At 27.4% G+C, this 16,985-nt stretch overlaps 1 protein-coding gene across 1 annotated transcript; it reads left to right on the top strand.

The window, feature by feature from the left end:
- Positions 1-11,256: 11,256 nt before the first annotated feature.
- Positions 11,257-16,498, top strand: LOC129313305 (probable disease resistance protein At4g27220). Its single transcript, XM_054956260.1, has 2 exons — positions 11,257-11,273; positions 13,958-16,498. Exon 2 carries the CDS (start codon positions 14,424-14,426, stop codon positions 15,702-15,704), a length of 1,281 nt encoding a protein of 426 aa, XP_054812235.1. The 5' UTR covers positions 11,257-11,273; positions 13,958-14,423; the 3' UTR covers positions 15,705-16,498.
- Positions 16,499-16,985: the final 487 nt, after the last annotated feature.

The raw sequence follows: 16,985 nt of genomic DNA, 5'->3' as shown, positions 1-16,985 counted from the left end.
TGCACTTTAAATTGAGAATCAAACAAGTGGGACCTTTGGGAGACCACTGAAACGCATAATTGAAGCACTATGATTGAATGGCTCTTATCTTCTTCTTCCATTAATCACTCATATCACAGTTTTCTCTCATCCTTTTGCTCTCAGTTCTATCTCTTCACGAAACAAGATTTCTCTCTGCACCATCCTTCAAGTCGCTCAAAGATCTTCATGGTAATATAGTAGTACACAGATTACATATGATAATCTTGCATGTTTATAACTAAATGCTTTTCATTTTTGCAGGACTTGTCTCTGGCTTTGCTGTAATTCGTGTGTTCTACATTAATTCCTCACAATTATTCCTTCCTCTCATCTTATTTTCATTCAGAGCTTCGTTCGTCTATAAACAAAAAAATAAAAAAAGGTGAGAATACTTTTTAATTATGCTTTTTACGGCAGAAATGCGTTCTATTTCTGTTTATTATATATGGTGCTATAGCAATTTGTTCCTCTTTTTTTTAACATATTTAGTTTACTCTTTTACTTTGTTTTTTTTCTATTTCGTTTGAGCCATGTTTTTCCCCCCCTGAACCCTTTCTCTTAAAAAATCATAAGTCTCATTTTTTCTATTTCGTTTAAGCCATGTTTTATTTTCCTGAGCCCTTTCCCTTAAAAATCATAAATTTCACAAAAAAGAGGGAAAGAACACTTGAAATAGAAAATTTAAACATTTATACAAAGAAAATAAAAATCATTACTCTCATTTTTACACTCGAGAAAATAGATTTTTTATTCTGCCCAAGCTAATGGCTGATTAATTTCTGGGTCACTAGTGGCTGATTACTTTCTGAGTCGATAATCCTTTTTTATCTTCGTCACTCTGTTCTTCTTCAAATCCGATCTTATAAGAATAAAAATCCAAAACAGGAGACTTCTCTGTGTTCCTTTTTCTTTAATTTGGTTATTGTGTTTAATTTATCAAGTTTCTATTGTTTTTGTGCTTATGCAGTCATTTTTCCTCTTGATTGATAATTTACAATGTCTTGCAAGACGTTATTAATAAAAAAATAATTATAAAAATAGTTTATAATTTTGGTTGATTGTCTTCCCATTTTTTCAAAATTATTTTGTAAACCACTTTTTAAAACAAAAAAGTGTTTGATTATGTTAATTTGAAGATAATTTTAGAATTTTAAAAAAATCAACTTGCGGTTGTAATCGCCAATAGTTAGCATAATAATAGTGGTTGATCATAACTCACAGTAGTTTAGTCACTTTTTCTCTCCATCTCTTGTTTCTTCTCCCTCTCCCTGTGCCTCTGTGTTTACAAACTTAGTTTTCTTTGTTTTTTGTTTTAACTTTACTTTTCTAATGATCAGTCCAGAACCAAGAAAACCCGTGGGTCCATCTATTCTTGTGTGGGTATATATAAAAGAAAAAAAATATAATTATCGATTCATATAGTTTTATTGAGTTTTATTTTTAATTTTTATAATTTTTTAATATTTTTATTTTTTATTATTTTAACAAAATTGAGTCAGATTTGTCTTTCAAGTTCATATAATTTCAATATTTTCAGTAGACTAAAAATGTTAAAAAAAAAATGTTGGGGCTAAAAACAAAAGTTGATAAAATTACAAGATCAATGATTGCTTTTCCAAAATAAAATTTAAATGAGCTGAAAAGAAAATCCTAAAATCATTGCGATTTTGAGCTATCTAAATTTATTTTTATATTATTTAACAATTTGATATTTTAATTTTATACATATATTATTATATATAATATTATTTTTATTTTATTATTACATTACTAATTAAATTAATAATCTAATTGGTTACACCATAAAAATTGTAACTAGTTTGCTTGGTTAGGTTTGATATCTAGCCTATTTTTGAAAATATTGAAAAATATGAAAATGAGATAAGCTGAGAGTGAAAATGCACAAGACACGACACAAAGTAACAGACTTGTTTGATTTGGTTTTCATTTTTTGTTCTTGTTTTTTGTTTTTTGTTTTGAATTGAAAACTAAAATGCATTAATAAACTGAATATAAAATGGACTGTTTTGCTCAAAAAAAGAGAAACTGAATAAAACTTAATATAACCGCTTAAAACATAGAGATAGACTAGTCATCATTTGGCTCCTTCTGAAATCCAAGGTGGGGAACAATAAAAAACAATATAAGTTCTAAAATTAAAAAATTAATAGGAACTACCCACTCCCTACTTCTTAGATTACAAACAGTACAAAGAATTTGATTTTTGTTTTTGAAATGTATAATTTGTAAATCTTTTTTTCAAAATCATTTTTGGAACAAAACAAAAAGAAAATATGTTTGACTATACTAATTTAAAAATAATTTCAGAATTAAAAGATTCATTGATAGTAGCAGTTATAAGTGGTTAATAGTGATTGTGTAATATTATACTTTTTCAACCATAATTATTTAAATCTATCAAGGTAATTAAGGATCTATCATGATAATTAAAACAAAACTTGTATATTTTAAAATGGCGACTTTCATTGAAAGAACAAAAGTTATCTTTTGAAAGACAGTAGCTTGGTAGAAAATTAACATACTAATTTAAATAAACTTTACCATGCATGGTAGAGAGAATTTCCCTCGTTTATATAAAACAAGTTCGAAATACTATGTGGAGAAAAGATTTTATAATAATAGAAAAACTAACCTAAGTAAAATGGGGATCAAATTATTGAAGGACCTTTTCGTAATTTTATTAAAGGACCTTTTCCTGCTCTTTTCTGCTGGCATGTATATGGATCACTTGACTAGCTGAGTTATTGTAGCACAAAGCTGCCTCTCTTTCCTATTGAACAACAGTGGATGGGCTTGTGAGTAATTATTATTTTTTTTTTATAAAAAAAAGAAGGGAAAAGACTAGCTACAGTGTGTCTTGAATTATTGAGAAAGAAACAAAGTGGGACCCTTGGGAGATCACTATATCGCATGGCGCTTCGAATGAACGACCCTTGTCCTCCTTCTTCCATTAATCGGTCTTATCACACTTTTCTCTCTTCCCTTTCCTCTCATTTCTATCTCTTCACAAACAACATCGTTTAAGTCGCTCAACATCTTCATGGTAGAAGTACGCAGATTATATACATGCTAATCTTGTAATTAAGTTTATAACTAAATTCAAGCTCTAAATATATATTTTTATTTTTGCAGGACTTGTTTTCGGTTTGCTACTCCTGTTTTCATTCATAGCTTCGTCCATCTTTCAACCAAAAATATAAAAAAAAAAAAGTGGTAAGAATACATTTTAATTATGTTTTTATGCTGAATATGCCTTCTAATTATGTTTATTTATATATAGTGCTATAGTTACGTTATTTGTCCGCTTCTCAATATTTTGTTTATACTGCACTTTTAATTTTCTATACTTGTGCTAAATATATTTTTTTTGATAAATTATTCAATATCCTTTAATGATAATATCTTGGATTTTATCCTAAAAAAGACACCCCCCCCCCGGGGGCGCGTGTGGAGGCCCGTCAATTAAATCAAGGGGACATGTTCATGCTTTGTTGTTGCTCTCTAATCAATTCTGCATGTTCTTCCAAATTTTTCTTTTGTTTTTATTTTCACTGGTCGCTTTTTGGTTGAGATTATGTTATTATGTATATGTGTATGTCTTCTTTTTTACATTTTTTGGTTTACTCTTTCACTTTTTTGCTGCTTAATTCTACCATATATAATGGGTCACTTTAATCTATTCACATAGTTAATACTTCATGGTTTTTTTTGTTCTGGAACCAATAAGTTTCTACTTTTTCCCCCTATTAAAATATAGTTTTCGTATCCTTTAAAAAATCATTACTATCAAAGAAGAAGGGAAAAGAACACTTGAAATAAAAAGTAACATAAAAAAATTAAATATATTGATGCTAGTTTAATGTAGTTAAATGTAGGGTTAAATGATAATTTAGACACAGCAAAGTGAGGGAAAGATTTTTCAATATATAACTTCTTATCTTTTTCCATGCACTCGTTTTCCCTTCATTAGTTCCTTCTAAATGTAAGAATAATACAATCAAATGGTGTTATCAGTCTCCCTCCCTCCTTCTCTCTCTCTCTCTCTCTCTCTCTCTCTCTCTCTCTCTCTCTCTCTCAAACACATCATAGTATGGAAATCATGGTCAATATATCTGATTGAACAATTAAACCTTAAATCCTTAAATTAATATCTTCACCAGTTTAATAAAATATTTTATTTATAACTACTCTCTCCATCTAAAAATGTAAGGTATTTTTAACCGAATCTCATCTTTCAATAAAATAGTTATTTACTTTCAAACTAACTCTACCTTTTCATATTCACCTTTATTAAATACCCTATAATAAATATAAAGTCATCATCAATAGGGGTACTTTAAAAAAAAAAGGCAATAATTATATTTTGAAAGATTAAAAATACCTTATATTTTTAATATCCAACTCCTTAAAAAATGCCTTACATTTTTGAATGGAGAGAGTAAAGTTTTTCATAGATGTACTTTTGTTTCACTGAATTTTATAATGCCAATAATTTCATTAATCAATCTAAATTTCATATTTATTTGTATTTGTATTAATTTTTATTTTAATATTAAAGTTTCAATAGAATTCTGAAGGTTTTGTACAAGTACGCAAATTAAATATTGTTGATAATCCTATAAGTTTAAAACTAAATTTCACGCTCTAAATATATCTTTTTATTATTGCAGGACTTGTTTCCCGTTTGCTATAATCGTTTGTTCTACATTAGTTCCTCACAATTATTCCTTCGTCTGATCTTTTTTGCATTCATAGCTTTGTGCATCTTTCAACAAAAAGATTAAAAAAAAAAAAAGGTTAGGATAGTTCTCATTTTTGGTTGCACAGCACTTTTAATTTTCCATGTTTCTGCTGAATATATATATATATATAGATAAATTGTGCAGTATCCTTTAGGAAAGTGACATTAAAGTCCCAAAATAATGAATTTATCATAGTTAGATGCCTAACAAAATTTTTAAAACATTAGTTGTAAATGTTGATTCTGCTGGTTATAAATTTAGGAGTCCTAACTACGCATAAGACATTTAAATTTTAGATTGAATAAAATACCCTAATCTTCCCTTTATTTTATTTTAATTACATATATCTCTCTTTCATTTTTAAAACCTATACAAACTTTCCCTACTACGAATAGCTACAAAATACACTAAACAACAAAAGTATTACTAGTTTAAAGAAAAAATCTATCATTTTTGTGAAACCACATGGTCATTTTAAAAGTGGTCCTTTGTTTTTCCTCCTGATCCTCACATGCTTTCACCAACTCTTTTGCCCAAGAGCTCCTTTAGTCACGGTTAAAAAAAAAATCACCACAAAAAATTTAAAAGTCGTTACTAAAAATTTTTAATAATAACTTTTCACCACTAAAACTCTCATTATTAATAGTTTTTGGTAGTGATAAATATAATTGCTATCAAAAATATATTTTATTTGTTGTTGCTAAAAGTTTATTTTTAGCAGAGCTTTTTTTTTTTTGCAAAAAAATAGAAGAGTTGCTTCATGCCATATCACCCCACCACATGTGTGCCTTCTCATGCTACATCGCTTGACACCTAACTCAAGTTGCCTCGTCAGATGTGCACCTCCTCATGCCATGTCATAGACACCTTACTCCACATCACCTTACCACATGTATGCCTTTTCATGCCACATCACACACCACATCACCACATTTGCTATGTCACTCCATGTCATCAACACCTGCCACATCACATATTCATTACAAATTACAAAATTTAATAAAGTCAAGATTTGAACCCTTAACCTTTACTTCCCAAATCTTAAGTCTTTCTTTTTCTCCATTTGAATTGAAATGCAATTGTTATATGTGAAATTAAATATATGTTATTTAACTATATACACATATTTTAAATAATTTATTATTAAAAAGATATACATATATTATTTTTTATTTTTAATTATTAATATGGTAAAATAATTTATATGACTATATGTATATGTTATATTTTTTAAGGTTAAGGTCTATTTTTATCCCTAAAATTTCTCTCGAGAGGCAATTTTTAGCCCTGTATTGATAAATGCAGCAATTTTATTCCTGGACTATTTTTCTGAAGAGCGCTGGATACCTTATAAAAGGGTTTTTTTGCTACTAAAAAAAAATATTTCAACGGTAAAATTGCCTCACTTATAAGTATAGGAGTAAAATTGCTTCTTGAGAAAAAGTTTAAGAATAAAAATGCATATTAACCCTATTTTTAATAAAATATTTTTTAGCAGCAAATGTTATTTTTGACATGGAAATGAACTTAAAATGAAACAAATTTCAAATATTAAATAATTTTTTTATAAACATTTTAACCAATTTTTAAATTTTATTGATATTTTTAAAATGAAAATAATTAAGTTTAAATGTATTTATATATGTGTGTGTATTATATTAGCTTATGTTAAATATCTTTTACTTTTATCTTCTCCACAGTTTTCTCAAAAGTTAATAAATAAATGTTAAAATTTTTATCTTCTTCCAAGTTAAAATTTTCCCTTTTTTATTAAAAATAAATTTTATCTAAATAATTATCTTTTATCTACAATTTTTTAATTATCTTAAAAAAGTATTTTAATAAAAAATTTTAATAGTCATTTTGAACAATTTTAAATTTTTAATGAATCCTAATAACTTTTGCAATGCAAAATAATTACAAGGATCTCAAATTTGATTGATCTAGCTTACCTCTAATTATTCTCTACCTTACAACAACAAGGTAGATTTAAATAATTTTTCATATTCTTCTTAATATTAATTTATTATAAAAATCTTATTAATAATTTCTTTTTCATAACAATAGAAATTAAATACTAGGTAGAATCACAAGACATATCCTAGTAAAAACACCATATGTATACTAGGCCAAGCGTCAAGTATGTAATGTGTCAAGTACTCTATAATGTCATTTGTATCTCACGACATCTATACAACTTTAACATTTTAATGCCATTTATATATTTACATGTAAGTAAGTATTTATGTATAACTTAGCCTAATTATAATTGAAAGTAATCATCCATTTAGATTTTAATTATATTATATTAAAATACTAGCTTAATAAGATCATTCTTAAAAAAGATGAGCTATATATGTCTAAAAAAAGATTATGTACAATACAAAATTTAAAATAATTTAATAACTAAATTTAAAACATCTTCATTATTATTTCTTTTGTTTCTTAATCCTATATATCACTTATTTCTCATTCTATCTATAAAATAAGAAATTTAATTTCATAAATATCTTTTGAATGATTTTATTTAAATTTAAATTTTTAAAATAATTCATAAGAAATTTTTTTGATAATAATTTTATAAATTGTTTCATATAATTTAAAATTATATTTAATTTTTAAAAAATACTTTTAATGACAATAAATGTTGTTATCAAAAATAATTATATAAATTATTTTAAATTTTTAAATTATTTTTTAAAAAATTAAAAGTTATGTCGTCATCAAAAGTTTACTTTTAACGGTAACTTGTTTGGTCACCCTCGAATCACTGCCAAAAGTTATCTTCTTTATTTTTTTTTTGGTAGTTTCCATGAGTCTTCATGGCCTCCTTTATCGTTCATGGTTGACTCTCCATTGTTGTTATATTTTTCTTCGACCCAACTTCCTTTGCTCCAAAATGAATGCATGTATATTCTCTGGTGGTCCGTTTACATTTTCAAGGTTAACAAGATCATTGTCATGTCCAGCTTCTCAAAATCTTATGCAACTCATTATAAGTGAGAGGGAAGACATAATATCACCACAAAAAACAAACAGACTGTTGGTGGCAATAAAAAATTACCTCCAAAAATTCAAAAGTCACCCTTAAAAATTTTTAGCAGTAATTTTTTGCTGTTAAAAAATTATCGTTATAGTTTTGACAACGATAATAAAATATACTATTTGTCACTGCTAAAGATTTTTAATCACTAAAAATATTTTTAGTAGCAACAACTGTCGTCACTAAAAGTATCGTCACTAATAGTTTTTGACGACGATAATAAAATATACTATTTGTCACTACCAAAGGTTTTTAATCGCTAAAATATTTTTGGTAGCAATAACTGTCACCGCTAAAAAGACTTTTAGTGGCGGCATGACATTTGTTGCCGCAAAAACTTTTTTTTAAGAAATAACTTATTTTATACCATATCACTTTACCACGTGTGTATCACGTGATATCACGTCACCTATCATATATGTAACAGATAATGCCACATCACTTGCTATCTTATGCCACATCATAAGCCACGTGTTTGACAAATGATGCCATATCATCCCACCATTCATGCCATGTCACATGCCACATGTGCATCTCCTTTAACCACCTTATCTACTATGCCACCATCTCGTGCCACATCACTTGTCATGTGTATGCCTCCTCAAGCCATCTCATGCACCACATCACCACCACACACACATGTCACCTACCACCTATGTGCCTCCTCAAGTCACCTCATGCACCATGTCACATATTTGTTGCAAAATATGAACAAATTAAGATTTGAATTCTTGACCTTTTCCACCATCAAGCCTTAAGCCTCCCTTCTTTGCCAATTGAATTGAAATGCATCTACAATTATCATATGCGAAATCAAATATATGTTATGTAATTGCATATACATATATCAAATAATATATTATTAAAAAGACACACACACACACACACACACACACATATATATATATTATTTTCAATTATTAATATGAAAAATGATTTATTTGAATATTTAAATTATAATTTTAATAAAATATTATTTTTTACCTGTAAATATTATTTTTATTAGGAAAATAAACTTAAAATAAACAATTTTTAAATATTAAATAATATTCTTATATACATTGTAACCAATTTTAAAATTTTATTTTATTTTTAAATGCAAATTATTAAGTATATAATTTACTTATAAATATGTATTATATTATTTTATGTTAAATATATTTTACTTTTTTTCTTCTCCATGATTTTCTCAAAAATTGATAAACTAAATGATTAAATTTTTATCTTATCTCAAAATAGCTAAATGTTTCCCCCTCTTTTATTAAAAATATATTTCATTGATAATTTTTCAATATCTTAAAAGATTATTTTAATAACAAATTAATTTTAACCACTTAAATTTTGTTAATGGTCATTTTGAATAATTTTGAAAATGAATACTAATAAGTTTTACAATATATAATAATTATAAGAATTTCATATATGATCAATCTAGTTAACATTTAATTATCCTTAACCTCATAGCAAGGTGAATTGAGTAGTTATTCATATTAGTCTTAGTAATAATTAGTTATGAAAATGTTATTAGTAACTTCTTTTTTTTTTATAACAATGGAAATCTAAATATATTAGGAGGAATTACATGAAATCCTTGTCTAAAAGCCATTAGAGCTTAGTAGAAGAAGTAGACACCATATGTGGATCAAGTTAAGTATCAAGTGCACAATGTACTAAGTAGTCTACAATACATTTACATCTCATGACATTTGTACAATTTTAATATCCCAATGTGATTTATGATTTATTTTTGTATGTAAGTAATAATTTATATATAACTTTACCTAATTATAATTGAAAGCAATAACCCATCAAAATTTTAATTTATCATATTAAAATACTAGCTTAATAATATAATTCTTAAAAAAATGAGTTATATATGTCTAAAAAAAGATTATGAAAAATACAAAATTAGAAATAATTTAATAATTAAATTTAGCACATCTTGACTATTATTTTTTTGGTTTCACGATCCTCTATATCATTTATTTTTTAATTCTATATATAAAATAAGAAATTTAATTTCATAAATATATTTTGAATGATTTTATTTAATTTCAAATTTTTAAGAAAATTCATAAAAATTATTTTAAAAATTTAAGTTATAATTTTACAAATTATTTCACATAATTTTAAATTATATTTAATTTCTTAAAAATAAAAGTGAATTATATAAATTATTTTTTTATAAAAATACTTTTGATGGCGATAAATGTCACTGCTAAAATTGAATTATATAAATTATTTTTAATTTTTAAATTATTTTTTGCAAAAATACTTTTGGAAAGTAAATTATATAAATTATATTTTATAAAAATATTTTCGGTGGCAATAAATGTTGTTGTCAAAAGTAAGCTTTTAGTGGTGATATATCAAGATTGCCACCAAAAGTTTAAAAAAAGTTTATTTTTTGTGGCGACTTTTGATAATGACAATTTATTACTTTATGACAACTTTAATTTATCACTGCCTACTTAAAGTTGTGACTAAAAGTTACTATTAAAAGTTATTATTATTTTTTTATAGTGATATAAAATGAGGATTAATTCAAATCTTGAATTTACTATACAAACGCTGGATTAATTTGATTAGGTGAAGGTTTCTTCATTTTCATGCTTCCGATTTTTTCCCTCACTTGTGTCACCACGCTCACCAATCCCTTAGAGGGTCAATCAGTTCCACAACCCTTTCACTCAATGAACGGTCAATCAGTTCAGTGACGCTAAAAGGCCCCAAAAATAAACTGGCAACAAACGGCTACGATCTGCCCCTCAATGAACGGTCGCAATTCTTCCTTCTCAAATGAAAACAGTGCGTTTAGGTGATGGGAATCAATTCTACTTGAGTTTCTTCAAAAAATTTCTTTTATCTTTTTTACATATTTCGTTTACTCTTTCACTTTTTTGCTGGTCACTTTTAATCTACTCTCATAATTAATACACCATGTTGTTTTTCTAGAACCCATAAGTTTCTACTTTTTTCCCCCTAAAAATATAATTTCCCTTAAAAAATCATTAGTCTCAGAAAATAAAGGAAAAGAACACTTGAATGAAGTCAAAAGCAACAAAAATTTAAACATTAATATAAAGAAAAGCGGATACTCTTTTTTATTAATTTCTCTCTTATAGTTTGAATTGTAAAAGATCAAAAAAGGGAGAAAGGGATGTCTTTTTCAACACTTCAATTTTTTTTAAAAGTAACTGAGAATATATTCTGATTGTTTCTTTTTAAACTCTAATAGGAGCAGTTATAAATGCCTGAATTTTACGAGTTTTGAGCTAAATTAAACATGGTCTATATTTTGAATTTGGTTAAATTTGGCAGGATTTATTTTTGGTGCTTAACTTGCTTTTGATGGAATCTTCGTTTTATTTTCCTCTTCTTCAATTGCTTTGATATTCATTAAAGGAGGTTTGCATCATCTAACAATTTATATCTGGAAAAAAGAGGTCAGTACATATTATCACATGTTTTTCTTCATTTTGCTTTAATATATGTTGTCAATTTGTTTATTGCTAGAATATACAGGTTATTTTTTTGTAAAAAAATTAAAATTGTTTAAAAGACTAAAAAAAATTGTTTGAATTTTTTTTTTATGAAGTTTCTATTCCATGCTAAAGTTTTTGTACAGTTTTGTTCAACATGATTTCATTATAATGCTGATCATTTAATTAATCAACCCAAATCTCATATATATATATATATATATGATATTTTTTAACTAGTTTCTTCTTTAACATTAAAGTTTACATGCAGTATGAAGGTTCTGTATTCTTAGTTTATTTGGTGGTGTTTTCTTTTACTATTCTCTTTAGTCTTCATCTCAGTTCAAATCTATAAAAATTTGGTAAGAATGCATTCTTTTTTATTTTCTAATATATTCTCAATTATAACGTTCTAACTTTTTGATGGTGACTTGTATTATATATAATTTAAATGTATATAAAGACTAAATAATTGAAAATGTTGTAGAAGATATATATGATAAATAGTGAAATGCATGTTCCATGGGATCCATAAAGGGGAAAAATTTTCTGTGAAAATCTTGGTTAATTTAATCTATCATTCTAATGGTTCTTGAAGTCACTCATGCAAGGTCACTTTAACTATATATATATATATATATATATTTCTGTAATTTCTCTCTATAAGCTAAAGTTTTTCATAGATGCACTTTTTATAACATATTTTATAATGCTAATAATTTCATTAATCAATCTAAATTTCATATTTATTTGTATCTGCACTAATTTCTATTTTGATATTAAAGTTTCAACGAGATTCTGCATGCTTTGTTGTGTTCATCTGAAGTTTTGGTAAGGATCAATGCATAATGTTTTTTTGCCTTGGTATTTACAATTGTGCCTTTCAACATTTTTATGCTGTCTTATATACATTCTAGTCGAAAAAATTGGAATTATAAATAATTGAAATGGAAAATTTTATGAAAATGGGGGAAGTGGAATGCATGATCAAGATGATCTCAAGAAATTATTAAGTGACGCTGTAGCTTGACAAAAAAGAAAACAAATCACAAAAGGTACAAGGGTGGAAGAAGACTAGAACAGTGAGGAGCATGGACTTCATTAGAAGGCTAGCTTAGGAATAAAGGGGCTGAAGTGTGTGATTTACGGACGTGGAGATAATTGTTTCATTAAAGAGTCAATAGGGCGTGTTTGAGACTGACATGTAATTGCCTGTTGGAGAATATATGAAAACAAATATGTTCAAGATTGAGAGATACTTAGGATTTGTTTGTTTTTTATTTTTAAAAACTTTTTTTTATTTTTAAAAACAAAACATTAAAAATTTGTTTGGATAAATTTTTTTCATTTAGTTGTTTTCGAAACTGTTTTTATTTTTTATTTTTAAAAATAAAAAAATAATACACTATATTTGATTATTAAAATTATAGTTACCTTGACTAATTTTTATTATTAATCACACCATTAATTGCTTATAATCATCATTATCAGTCCATTTTTTAATTTTAAATTTTTTTTTTCAATTGGTATAAATGAATATTCATTTGATTTTGTTTTAAAAATAATTTTAAAAATTTTATTACAAAATAGTTTTTAAAAACAAAAAATGATAACAAAAACCAAATAGGCCTTAATTCTTTGAAACCTTGTTCTTAGGTCAATAATGTAAGTTTCTATTGGTAGCCTCGGCACGAGAGACTTTGGTGCTCGCAAAGAGAACTATTTGAGAAGGGAAAATTCTGTGTTTATTATAAATGAATTACTTTGATTTTTTGATAATTGTTTGTATCTCATCAACAATGAAACAAAATATGTTTGATAGATGTAAAAATCACTTCTTCTTTTTTTACTAATTATCCATAGTAAAATCTTTAAAATTAGGAAAGTATATACATATACATATACACACCCTGTTCTTGGACATAAAGCCCTCTTGGACTTGGTCCAAACATTTTTCAAGGAGAGAGAAAATCTTATGAAAGGTTTGAGTTGGCAAATCAAGGGATGAACAATCAGAGAATTATAGGCTAGAGTAGCGGAAGGATTCAAGATTATTCTAAATGATCTTGAGGTGAGTGATAGTGAATATATGGTGGATGGTATAATCTAATATCAGGAAAAGTAGCTGACACTATTAGAGAATATAACTTTAAAATTCCCATCATTTATTGCGTATATATGTATTAATGAAAAATAATGTTAGGAAAAGTACATTTAAGGAAAGCGTCTTTTAGAATTACATGACTTTTAGTGCTCTGTGTGCTGTGTGAAATGTATGCATGCCTGCTTGGTTCTTCTACTTAATTAGAATAATTTGAGGTTTAGAAGTGTGTGGTTTATGTATATGGAAATATGTGTTTCATCAAATAGTTAAGAATGTCAAGACATTAGTATAAATTGGGAGTGAGTGCATGTGTCTAAGATATTCAAAGAGGGATAAAGAGTGGATTGTTCAAAAAGTTAATTGTATGTATAAATATATTATGTTGTGATGTATCCTTCTTCCAACGAGAGGTTTTGGGTCCTCCGCACTTTCTTTATTCTAACATATAGTAAAGCAATGACACTAACCTATATATTAACAACTAAAATCCTAACAATATGATAGCCATCGTAGACCTACTAAAATTAGCTTTTATCCATGTTAGATGGAAGGCTTCCTGCTTGACCTTGCAAAGAATGAAGTCCAAAGTTTGGTGGATCTAGTGAAAAATGAAGCTCAATATTCATGTTGTTTCAACAATCATGTTGAAAATTTTAATCATAAAAAGGAAATCCTATACGCAAAACACCAAGATGTGAAGAAAAAGTTTCAAAGAGGCAAAGGTGTTTTTAGTTTCAAGTTTGAAGCCCAACAATGGGCACGTGAAGCAAATGGTATTATTATTACAGACGCTACAATAAAGAAGAAATTCTTTTTTGGCTGGTGCCCCAATTGTTGGTGGCAATATCGAAGAGGTAAGGAGTTAGGAGAGAAGACTAAACAGATTGAAAAATTATTGGAAAGATGTAACTCCAATATAGTAGCTGGTCGGGTAAATATATCAAACATAAAATACCTTTCTTCAAAAGATTTCATTCATTTTGCGAGTAGAGTCAAAGTTCCAAGATCTAATGAAGGCATTACAAGATAATAATTGCAATAGGATTGGATTGCACGGGATGGGCGGAGCAGGCAAGACTTCAATGGCAAAAGAAGTGGCTTGTAAACTGAAAGACTCTGAATTAATTGACAAAGTCATCTTTCTTGTTGTGTCCAAGCCTCTTGATTTCAAAAAAATTCTAGGTGAACTTGCAAAAGCTTTAGATGTGGATTTAGAGAAAGTGAATGAAGAAGAACTCTCACATACAATATGTGCTAGAATCACTCATATGGAAGAAAAGCTACTAATAATACTAGATGTGTGGGAAGAGTTTGATTTGACAAAAAACTTGGGGATTCCATCTGACCATCAACATAAGAGCTGTAATATTTTGATAACCACACGTAATTTGAGAGTTTGTACAGAATTGAGATGCCAAACGATTGAACTACAGACGTTGAACGATGAAGAGGCACTAGGTCTTTTTAAAGCACATGCTAGTATTAATAAATCCACTCGTGGTTTGAAGGGTATGCCAGAAAAAATTGTGAAGCATTGTGGAGGAGTACCGGTTGCAATTGTAGCAATAGCAAGAGCATTAAAAAATCAGCCTACATCAGTTTGGAAGGATGCTTTGAAAACATTGGAAGATCATGGTGTTGATCAAAATTTGGAAGAGGCCTATAAATGTTTGAAGTTAAGCTATGATAACTTGAAACATGAAAAGGCCAAAGAACTCCTTATGATATCATCTTTGTTCCCAGAAGATTATGAAATTCCAATACAACTTTTAATCAAAATTGGTATAGGATTGGGCTCTTGTGGGGAAAATGATGAATACCACTTCAAAAGAAATGAAGTGTGTGCAGCAATAGCGGAACTCATTTATTCTTCTTTATTGTTGAATGGTGAGGAAGAATGCGTAAAGATGCATGATTTAGTTCGTGAAGTGACATTGTGGATAGGAGATAATGATATTAAATCTATTGTGGATTTGAAAATTGCTATAAAAAAGAGCTTGAGATATTTTCTTTGGAAGAATGATGATTTTCCTGTTGAATTTGATGGAGAGAAATTAGAGGTTTTATTAATCTTTCTAGATGGTTCAAAGGATTTAGAAGTCTCAAAAAATGCATTCTTGAAAGAGATGACAAAGCTCAAAGTTTTGATTTTATACTGTAGTTTTTACAAAAGAATTCAAGCTCTATCATTAACAAATTCACTTCAGTCTTTAAAAGATATTCGAACACTCATCCTAAAAAATTTGAAGTTAGGAGACATCTCTATCTTGGAAAACTTGTTGAGTCTTTAGATTCTTTGGTTTGATGATTGTTCAATCATTGAATTACCAATAGAATTTTTGAAAATGGAGAAGTTGAGATCATTGGATGTAGAAGGATGTAAAATTAAGAAGAATAATCCATTCAAAGTGCTTGAACGTTGTTCATAACTTGAAGAGTTAACTTTTGTTGGCAATAAGTTTGATATGAAAGGAAAAGATGTAGTTTCTCAAAATGAATCTCTTCTTACATTACATAGATATTGTATATCTTCTGCCTATCTTTCATATTATTTTGAAAAGCATGGTTCCATGTCAAGATGCTATTTGTTCATGATATATGTAAAATTTCAAGTAATGGTGCAATTTAAAAAAATGCCTTTAAAGAAACTAATATAAAAATAATAATTTTTAAATCCAATTCAGTTGGACTTTATTAGAACAAATAACAAGCATAGATACACAATCTACGAAGGTAAATAATCAATCAAGTATGGACACACAATCCACAAGGATAAGTAACCAGTCAAGCACGACTAAAAGCCATAAAACAAGTATGGCAGGAGTCACGAACCAAGCGCAGGCACAAGGCCCACGAAAACAAGCGTGAGTACACTACTCACGAGTCACCAACCCTCTAATCCATATGTGTTGGTTAGCACCTCCTACAAGCACCCTATTAGCTAGATTTACCATGGCGTATCAAAGGCTAACGGAACTGCCGTTAGCAACTAGCATTTTAAACTCAATTTCCCTAATAAAAATCAAGCATGCATAAGGCAAGAAAGCAACTTTAAAATTTTCATGTTCAATCACGCTGTTCAATGATTATTTCCCATTGCTCCACTTCACTTTCATATCAAACATGAAATTAAATAATCAAATTGCATTAACACAAATTATTGGTAAAATCAAGATATACTCATAAATAAAACAATTATTGTAAGAATTTTAATTTAAAAAAAAGATATTGACACAATTTATAAGAAAATAATATTAAAATTTAAATAAAGAAATTTTCATAAATACATTACTAGAAATTTATTTCAAACGCTAGCCACTCGCCTAAGAATTTTTCAAGAATATTAAAACTTGTTTCTCTTAACTTTTTTTTTTTACTTTAATTTTAGTGATGCCTTCAATTTTCTGACAAGTAAATCATAATTTTAAAATAATTTATTAAGAAATTTTTTAAGTATTTAGTGGGCATTTAAATTCAATCCAAACAAATTATATGATTTTCAACATTTAATTTTTTCATCAATTTTTGACTCAACATTCATAAAATAGCATCTAATATTATTCAAAATAACA

This window comes from Prosopis cineraria, unplaced genomic scaffold, assembly GCF_029017545.1.
Source record: "Prosopis cineraria cultivar Desert tree isolate PC_DT_omini unplaced genomic scaffold, ASM2901754v1 PC6, whole genome shotgun sequence".
Classification (NCBI taxonomy): Eukaryota; Viridiplantae; Streptophyta; class Magnoliopsida; order Fabales; family Fabaceae; genus Prosopis; species Prosopis cineraria.
The sequence above is the reverse complement of the archived record's forward strand: the minus strand, read 5'-3'. Positions and strand labels throughout refer to the sequence as shown.

What these genes read in the sequence shown, in the direction of transcription:
- LOC129313305 (XM_054956260.1), top strand. Translation starts at nt 14,424, where the DNA reads ATGAAGGCATTACAAGATAATAATTGCAATAGGATTGGATTGCACGGG.